General features: G+C 34.6%; 1 protein-coding gene across 1 annotated transcript; it reads right to left on the minus strand.

Annotated features, from left to right (window-relative positions):
- Positions 1 to 2,541: 2,541 nt before the first annotated feature.
- On the minus strand, positions 2,542 to 5,561 carry LOC120211293. The gene is made up of 3 exons (XM_039209869.1): positions 5,542 to 5,561; positions 3,777 to 5,442; positions 2,542 to 3,672 (listed from the first exon to the last, which is right to left on the minus strand). The coding sequence occupies exons 1-3, from the start codon at positions 5,559 to 5,561 to the stop codon at positions 2,542 to 2,544; spliced, it is 2,817 nt and encodes a 938-aa protein (XP_039065800.1).
- Between the last annotated feature and the right edge of the window lie 4,663 nt (positions 5,562 to 10,224).

The raw sequence follows: 10,224 nt of genomic DNA on the forward strand, positions 1-10,224 counted from the left end.
GAACGAAAACGAACTTGAAAATAATCGAGTATGCTTTGATAAAAAAATGAAATTGATCAATGATCAATAAAAGGATCAAATTTTAAAATTTTGACTCGATTTTATATATTCCACCACTACGAGAACGTATAAGCGACTAGGTACTAATTTTGGGCGATGTGGGGTATTAATCATTCCCCACGCGTAACCGACTCTCAAGACCTTAAAAACGAATCTTTGGTTAATGCAAACCATTTTGTCTTTAAAATGGTTTTAAAAGACGTTTTTAGGTATTCGACCTACCGAACCCAAAGGTCAATGGCAACTCCCATCATCATTTCGCAATAGTCATACAATATTATTTTTATTTCGTAAAAAAATAGTGTCGACAGCTTGGCAACTCCACTGGAGATGAATTAGAGAGTTAGGTCGTTGGTCGCTTATGTGTTGTCTTAGTCGTGGAAATTATATATGGATTCAAGTCCAAAATTATCTTGTGATAATTTTCATTGAACATTGATTAATTTATTTTTCATTCTTTGTTTTGTGTTTGGTCAAAGGTTTGAATATTTCTCCTCACACACTTCACTTGCATTACATGACATAAGCTCTATACCCGAGCTTCGTCTTGATTAAGTAGGGATGAATGCTATGCTTTCATGGTGAATTTATTCCCCGTATGAGCTATGCTATGCCTTGTACCTCTGTGAGAATTTAATTCCTCGTATGGGTATAGGGAAGTGGATCTCAATTGAACTCGTTCCGTTTGAAGCTTGTAATGGGTGATGGTCGAGGTTTTGGCTGCCCAAGGGGGCACCGACATCAAGAACAATTCGAGAACCCTTTCCCCGTAAAGTTAAAACCATGCATATGGTGAACCATAGATTGATCACCCTAGGTAGAGTCATGTCAAATCTTTGTCCGTCGATATGTACCAAACTAGGTGTTCACAAGGGAGGAACGACTTTAAACTTTCACCTTTTGCTTTAAATTCATAGATTGCTTTTTCTTTTCGAATGAAAGCATGTGAATTAGATATCATGAAGTTATGATTAATTTCTTGAAATAAAACATGTCGGGTAGAAAGCATGTCTAGGTAGGACCCATTTCAATAAACCATGTTGGATATATACCATGACGGAATAGATACTATATTCATCTCTGAACATCATTTTTTTGCTTGTATCAATTACTTTACCTACAACTCATCTCCTTTGTTTTTTATGTTATTTTTTTTTACCTTTTTACATCACATCATTTTATGCAAAGGTGTTGATCTACAATTGAAATCTCTATTTTTTTTTGCCTTTTTACATCACACCACATCACATGATGCAAAGCTTCATCTCTGAATTTTAGTATTTTTATTTTTATTTTTATTTATTCTACCCTCTTGTTTTTCAACTTTTACATTTTAGTCCTTTTAAATTCCAACATTTACTTTTCTGTTTATTTTTAATTTGAACTCTACATTATGCTTTACTTCATTTTTGCCTTCATGTGATTTATGAGTTTTATTTCATTTCTAGTACATGAAATTTACTTCATGTTTATTTTAGTCCCAAATGTTTAACATTTTATTGCACTTCCAGTACCTACATTTTATGTTATTATGAATTTTAGCTTGAGTTCCCTAGTTCTTGCTTAGTTTCGATTCATATGAATTTGATTAATCTATGTCTTTGTGTTTTCTAACTTTAACCCTTTTATATTTTACCCCTCATATTATTTTGTGAGTAGTATAATAATACATATTATTGCTTAGAATGGTAAAATGCCTTTAAAATTCGATAATATTCATCACTAAGCTTATTTTGCATCTGTGTGAATTTTCATGAACATCTATCGTAAAATGGGCGTGAAAAGTGCAACCTATAGAGGTAGTACGATTCAATACGATGTTCGAATGGAAACGAACTTGAAAATAATCGAGTATGTTTTGATAAAAAAATGAAATTGATCAATGATCAATAAAAGGATCACATTTTGAATTTTGACTCGATTTTATAAATTCCACTACTACGACAACATATAAGCGACTAGGTACTAATTTTGGGCGTTGTGGGGTGCTAATACTTCCCACACGTAACCGACTCTCGAGCCCTTAAAAATGAATCATTGGTAACGCAAACCATTTTATCTCTAAAATGATTTTTCTTAAAATTGTTTTAAAAGACATTTTTAGGTATTCGACTTACCTAATCCAAAGATCGATAGTGACTCTCATCATGATTTCGCAAAAGTCATGTCGTACTATTTTTTTCCCTAAAAAAATGGTGTCGACAAATGTCAATAGTCAAGGATGGATCAAGTAGTCGCCGTTAAAATTTGTAAACCGCACAGAAGTAGCATGATATTCATGCAATTCACACAGCGCTGGCGAGAGTAAGCTGTTGGTGTAAAAATAAATATCCAGATTCCTTCAAATTCTCGAGAGTTGTTGTTTTTTTTTGGATAAATCAAATTTTATTATCCAAAATAGCAGAGTTCTGTTACAAAATACAATCAACCAATCAGAACAAAAGAATTATACACAACCTACTTACAAAAGACAACGATTGGTTAAGTAATACCCCATGCAATACAAAGGTTTGAATTAGTTCTATCAGCTCTATTAATATTTTTGCCCTTTAGTTGAATTTGAACAGCTTCAATAATAACCTTGAGCAATTCATCGGTTGATCTGTGACGACCTTGGAAGATTCTACGGTTCCTTTCCTCCGACAATGCGTAAATATAGGTTGTCCAAGATATCTTCAGGATTGTAATGAGCAAGGATTTCCCTTTCCAAGTTGAAGAAGCCCGAGTAACCATTTCTTCCCATGTGGAGGATGTATTCTTCAAGCCATTAAGCGATAAGACGGAGCTCCAAAGTCGAACAGCAAGAGTGTATTGGCAGAAAAGATGATTTCTTATCTCTTGATCATTACTGCAGTTGACACAGGTACCTTCTGTGGAAATTCCAATTTTGAGTAGCCGATCTCTTGTTGGTAATCTGTTTAACAAAGATATCCAAGTAATCAAACTGAATTTAGGAATGCGCATGGGAAACCAGATAAGATTCTGCCAGGGAACTTTCCCCCTTTTGATTCGGATAGATTCCCAAATGTCTCTTAGCCTAAGAGAACATGATGAAGAGAAAATACTGAGTAAAGTAGAACGCAATTTTAATATTCTATTGACACTCCAACTCACATTAGAACCTGCAACAAAATTCCATAAATCTTGATCTTTGAAAACATAAGAATTTAACCATGCTACCCAAAGCGAGCCATCACCCGCTAAGATTTTCCTAATAAGATCAATAGTACACGCTATGTTCCAGATTTTAGTGTTCTTTAGGCCAAGACCACCTTCGGCTTTAGAGAAGCAGATAAAATCCCAGCTTACTCGAGCACCTGCAGCAGACTTGTCTTTACATTTCCAGAAAAATCCAGAACATAACTGGTCCACTTTAGCGAGAATCAAATTAGGTAGGATAAGTTGTCTGCACCAAATATTTGAGACGTTGAAAAGAACAGAACGAATGAGTTCGAGTTTGCCAGCGTAGCTCAGATTTCTAGCAGACCAATGGTGAAGCCTCTGTTTAATTTTATCAATAAGCACAACATAATCCTTCTCAGTAAGTTTACAAGTAACAAGTGGAATACTTAAGTATCTCACAGGTAAGCTGCCTTTTATGAAACCAGAAATCTAATGAAAAAAATCCACTGATCTTGAAGAATAACCAGCAGAAAAAATTTCTCATTTGGAGGAATTAAGTTGAAGCCCAGAGATTTCATAAAAAAGGTCCAGACACTTAAGACACCCATAATAGAGTCAACATTACCCTTACAGAAGATCATTAAATCATCACCTCTAGCGCCCTTGAAATAACCAATAAGAGAGCCATTGAAAGAGATGGAATACCTAGCTTGAGTAAAACAAGTCTCAATCCATGTTATAAATCTTGGAGGAAGATGAAGGGCTTTGATAATAAAGGAAATAAAATCCCAATGAAGGGAGTCAAAAGCCTTATGAAGGTCAATCTTCAAGGAGCATCTAGGAGAAATTGATTTCCTACTATATCCTTTAACCAATTCTTGAGCGAGAAGGGTATTATCAACAATGCTCCTACCCTTGATGAAAGCAGTCTGGTTTAAAGAGATAATATCAGCGAGAAATTCAGACAGTCTTTTAACTAAAATTTTAGTGATGGCTTTGTAAAAGATTGAACAGCACAAGATGGGTCTGAAATCTTTAACGACTCGAGGATTTGGAACTTTAGGAACAAGAGCAATGATAGTGGAATTAAATCCAAGGTTCATGTAGTTGTTATGGAAAAAATACTTAACAGCAGCTAAGACATCTTCTCCCACAATAGACCAAGCCTTCTTGAAGAAACAAGGAGAATAACCATCAGGTCCAGGGGCTTTTTCATTCCCTTGACTGAAAAAGGCATCTTGAATTTCTTTATTAGTAATATCCATAACAAGAGCAGAAGCTGCTTCAGAAGGAAGATAGTAATTCAATAACTCTTTAAGGGAAGAATGATCAATGTTTTTAACTCTGTTGTCAACAGATCCAAGCCAGTTGGAGAAAGAGGTAGTAACTTCCTTAGCCATAGCATCAAAAGATTCTAAACTATTGTCGTCTTCATCAATAAGAACATGAATGGTGTCTCTCTTGTTCTTAAAAAAAAGAATAGAATGGAAGAATTTAGTGTTCTTATCACAATTTTTAATCAACTGAATTTTGGCCTTTTGTTTAAGGAACAAAGTTTCAGCTTCTTCAAGAGTCTTTAGCTCATCTTGAATGAAAATCTCCTTTTCAATTCCATCCTCACCTTTTAAGGTATGGAGTTGTTGCAATTCCAGCTCAGCTCTTTTAACTTTCACTTGAGTAGGAAGATTTTTGAAGTTTTCATTGTTAAACTCTTTGAGGGCAACTTTGAGCCTTTTAAGCTTAGTAAAGAGGAAATTCATAGGATTACCAAGAGCATTTGGGAGCCATGAGTTCCTCACAACATTCAAGAAGCAAGGATGAGCATACCAGAAATTAAAAAATTTGAAAGGTTTTAGTCTATTAATAGGAGACTCTTTTGCAAGGTTAACAATAGCCATACAGTGATCAGAGATACCAGGAGCAAGGAATTCCAAAAAAGAGAGAGGAAATGAAGTAGCCCAGTAAGAATTAATTGGAACCCTATCAAGCTTCCTTGCAAGAAAAAGATATGTCTGCTTGTTACTCCAAGTGAAAATAAGACCAAAGAAAGGGTGATCAAGAAGTTCTAACTCTTGAGTATGATCTTGGAAATCATTCATATAAGAGGTAAGATAATGACCAAGATAGTCATGGTCAGAACTTTCATGAGAATGCAAAAAGGTATTAAAATCACCTCCAATTATCCAAGAGTAATGACAAATAGAAGAATTCACATCTTTTAAGTGATGCCATAATTGTCTCCTAACAATTCCGTCATTGCTACCATAAATAGAAGATAAGAAAAAAAGGAGAACCATTGTAGAAGCCCTTAACAATGATAATTTTGATCAGAAGCAAAAATGACATTGAAATCAAGACCTTTTCTCCAAAGCAGCCATATTATTCCATTAATAGCATAATCATAGTTTGAACTGACATTCCAATTAGAGAATTTAGACTTGAAGATTTTCTCTGAATTTTTAGCTTTAACTCTAGTCTCCAATAAGCATAAAACATCTACTTTATTCTGAGAAGCTCTATGGATCGCTTTTTCTTGTTTGAGAGGATTGTTAAGTCCTCTTATGTTCCAAAAGCTTAAGATCATTAGGAAGGAGAAGATCCTATTTGACCTCCCACATTAAGGCTTTTAGATTTTTCAACTTGATCTTTCTTTTTAGATTTTATTTCATTCACCAGACTTGCTACTCCCAAAGAAGCAGTTCTAACTTTTCTTTGTTGGTTTTCTAAGGAAGTAGAGATGTCATCAACTGAGATGAGAATATCATATTTGTTCTTTGAACCAGCTAAAGGTACTTTAGAATTAACCTTTGGAGGTCTACCTCTACCATTTTTAATAGAAGCAGGTTGAGAAGAATCAACTTCTAAAATTTCAGAAGATTCAGAAAGATTTTGAGCTTTAGCATCATCAGAGGCATTAGAAACAATAGAAGTAGAGTCTTTGTCAGTTATAACAGTTTGTGTCTCAATGATAGGGCTACTGCTATCCCTATTAAAGCCAACAGATTGAGAGGGATTAAATCCTTGAACTTCATAAGACTGTAGATTACTTGGGGAATTAGCAACAGTAGAGTTTAGATCAGAGTAAGTTTTTTTTCATTCTGGGCTGCTAAGTCATTAGGGTCAGCAGCAACAACAAAGTTGAGATCAGAACCATTTTTAACTTTCTGTGTTTCTATTTCATTAAGATCAGAATATTCCCCTATTTGATGAGTAGAATTAGTAACAACAATGTCATTAAGAGAGTCATCAACAGAAGTTAAAGGTTCAGTGTTAGTGTTAATAGGATCCTGTAAAACTTCAATTCCTTCAACTATAGGGGCTAAAGAGTTAAAGACAAAAGTTCATTTTCTTTTCCATACTTGGCAAACAGTAGATGAAGGATTAAACTTCTGAATACACTTTTTTTCACTGTGACAAAAAACATTACACTTCCTTCATGCTTGAGGGAGCCAAGGAACCTCAACTAAAATCAATGTAGATTGTCCATCTTTAAGCACAACATCAACATACTTAGGAATTGTATCATTAGCCCCAATTTCGACACAAACTTTAGCATACTCCAATCTAGATTTGGATGCAATCATAGTATCCATAGATATGGGAACACCTATGGAACTGGCAACATAGCTAAGGCCAGCTCTAGAAAAAAGCTCAAGTGTGACATTGAACAATTGAATCCAAATTGGAATTTTAGACAGATTAAAGCTTAGGGTTTTAAGGTTTGGTTCCCATTTCCTTATTATTAGGGGATTATTATGCACGTGCCATGGGCCATTTTCAATCACCCAATTCCTAGCAGATTCTGAAGAGAAAGAGAATATGAACAAATTATTACCAGTAGTACTGACCTAAATCGGGAACCCTTCAATGCTTTGCTCCATAAACTATTTACGATCCTTTGGATTGAGGCAAAGCTAGGAGAAACACCGAGAAACTTTCCCACTAGAGATAGTTTCCATTCTGAAATACCAGCTTCTAAGATCTCCGGAGGTGGGAGGACGGTCGGTTTTCCTTCGAGAGACTTTGGTGGATAGTAATCTAGGTCGTGGCCTTCTGAGCAACCAAATAACTTTCTCTAGTCCATCAGTTGAAGGGGAGATCATATGGAAAGGTAGGAATTGTTTGAAAGAGTTCATTAGCCCTGCTAACGTGCACCCAGAGAATCCTTCTATCGTGCACCATCCTTCACTTTACTGTCAAATTATGATGTTGGTTTGTTGGATCCATCAGGTGCTAAACTTCAAGTCGTAGTGGAAGCTTGTCGTTGGTTCCTTGACTCAAGTAGGTTTCATTCATTTCGACTTATAATCGAATCCGACGGTTTCTTGGATTAACACTCCCCACTCTGAGTTTTGATTGCACTTTATGCTATCAATTACGCTGTAAATATTCTTGGAAGGTTCAAGTCATTCCCAGAGATGCAAATGGTAGTGCTAATGCCAAGGCAAAGAAAGGGATCCCTTGCCGTTAGTTGGTGGGTCTCCTTTCCTGTGTGCTATGGATTTTAATCCTACATACGCTTGGGTTGTTTTGGTTTAAGATAGTTTTAGTGGCACTTCTGCTGGTATTCGGGTTATCATTGTTGTTGAGGTGTATAGTGTGTCTACTCCCAATGGGTTGTCTTGTTCGATGGATTGACATGTAGTACTATTTTTCTTTCATTTAAGTACAAAGAAATATTTAAAAATAAAAGATCAATCTTATTAGAGTTATCAGCAGGAAGTCGCCTGGTTATCTGCTTCACGTGGTTGTTAGCATTTTGCTGTTAGGGTTTTTAGGCAGTTACGTGGTTAACTTGCATGTAACTAGTCTATAATAGTTGCCTTAGGAAGTGTGCATTTATACTTTTTACTCGGTACAGCTGAATCGTTGTTTCTCTATTTTCTATACTGCTTAATAAATCTCTTGACAAAATAATCAATCTCTCATATCATAAAATATTATATTTCTTTGTATGTAACGACTCTATTACATTTCCTTTCTTATTTTGATTTTTATCATGAAATAATAATCCTACTTATATATAAACATATCAATATTGTATTACTAACCATTGATTTCAAACACTAGAACAAAGAAAATCAAAAATAAAAAATTTCATAAATCTATTAAAAATATAGGAATCAGATCAAATTAATTAGTTGAATCTATTAAATCTAAAATCGTTTGATTTGATAGTTCAAAACAATAGCATGTAATCGAAGGTTTTTTTTTGTCCACTGGGCAAATATTTTTAATTATATAGTCTAATACATGTTAAAGTTTATTTTGAGATTTACGGCATTTATTACCGTGAATCTAGAACTCGTCATTTCGAAGTGATAAGTTCCTCTAGAAATAATTTTTTAGTGGCCCAGGTACGTGAGTCTCATGTGGGCCAGTATTTTATTATTTTTAATGAAGCTCGTCACGTTGACGTAATGAGTCTTGTTAAAAATTATTTTTTTACTTTTACTAAATAAATTGAAAATATAAAAAAATTGTCAAGCTCATCATATCGATGTGATGAATTTATTTTGAATTTAAAAAAAATGTGTCGTGCAACGAGCAACTTTTGAAATTTAAAAAATAAACTGTTGAAACTCGTCACGTCGAAGTGACAAGTTTCATCAGATTTATTTAAAAAAATATATGAAACAAAATAAATAAATAATAATATAAAAGACTGAAATAAATAAGTTTATTACAAACTAAATACAATGAATAATAAAATTTATTTATATTTTCTTAGTTTTTAACGATATCAAGGAGTCGTTGAATGATAATGGCGCGAGGGTTGTTTGCCTTGATCTTCGTCTTCATCTTTGTTTGCATCTTGAAGATGAGGTGTATTGAACATCACTCCACTTTGAGATGCACCTTCGAAATACAATAATGGGCTTGTGGTATTTGACACCATGATTATCGTTGTTGACTCGACTTGGCTATGTTGTTGACCATATATAATATGATCTCATTCAGCCACACTCGCATATTCAGTCGAAGATGCTTGAGTGTTTTGTATTTCATTCCATGAACCTCCAACCCAATTCGGTTGAGTCTCCGTTGAAACATGATATGGAGAATAAAAACCAAAACTGGACTGAGATGCAAAATAATCGATAGAAACAGAAGTAGAAGCAGAAGACGAAGAAGATGATGATGATTTCTTCTTGGCCTTTGTGAATTTGGCCTTTCTTCGTGCCCATTCTTCATGCTCTTGTGATGTCGTTAAATATGACTTTCCATTTGCTTCATAATTTCGGAGGTAGGGAGAAACGTCGAAATCAAGGTCGGCGGGTATAATCTCGTAACGCATAGGGACAGAGAAATGACGATGATTCCATTACTCAATGTAATCAACATGTTTCCTTGACCAATTGTGGGTATGCTTCCCACCGTATCAATTCTATGGAGCGTGTTCATATCTGCAATTTGCGTAGGAATCGGTTAATGATACCTAAACTGTCGCAACACTCTATCTGCCATGTAAATCTTAACAATTGCAAAGTGTAGCAGAGGCGTTACGACACACCACAATCCGACCCTTCAGAAAACTCTTATGGCAATACTCGGTGAATCTCATCATCATAATACAGGATCCATAAAAACTGTAAACATTAATAATAAAAGTTAGTATAAATAAAGTGAAAAACAATTTAATTAAATTTTAGTAATTTAAAAAAATAATATTTACAGCATGTCAACAGCGATATCAGTTTTCATTAGTATATCTTGTCTATATAGTTGCACCCTACAACTTTGTCTCGATAATTTTATGTCCTCGTCTAAATAATATAAAAAGTCAAAAATAAACAAATACAAAAAATTAAATTTAAAAATTTACTAAATAAATAATGGTAAAAAATTATCTTGAAGGGAGATGAAACTAAACCGGGATGGGTGTAATTGGCTTAAAAAACGGGAATCGGTACCACGCCCAAGATTGTAGCAGGATTAGACAACCACTTTGTTTTTTGACCCAGTTGAACAATTGAAGCCTTGCAAAGTTCTCGGTATAAAAAAGTCAAAATCGTCGAGCCCCAACTAGTGTTGCGACAC

The sequence above is a fragment of the Hibiscus syriacus genome, unplaced genomic scaffold (genome assembly GCF_006381635.1).
Source record: "Hibiscus syriacus cultivar Baekdansim isolate YM2019G1 unplaced genomic scaffold, ASM638163v2 tig00109972_pilon, whole genome shotgun sequence".
Taxonomy (NCBI): domain Eukaryota; kingdom Viridiplantae; phylum Streptophyta; class Magnoliopsida; order Malvales; family Malvaceae; genus Hibiscus; species Hibiscus syriacus.

Bases quoted from the DNA above. Each gene is read 5' to 3' on its own strand.
- LOC120211293 (XM_039209869.1), bottom strand. From the start codon at position 5,561: ATGGCTGCTTTGGAGAAAAG. The intron at 5,443-5,541 runs GTCTTGATTTCA...TATTTATGGTAG, and splicing joins ATGGCTGCTTTGGAGAAAAG to CAATGACGGAATTGTTAGGA. The intron at 3,673-3,776 runs GTCTGGACCTTT...TTTTTTCATTAG, and splicing joins CTATTATGGGTGTCTTAAGT to ATTTCTGGTTTCATAAAAGG.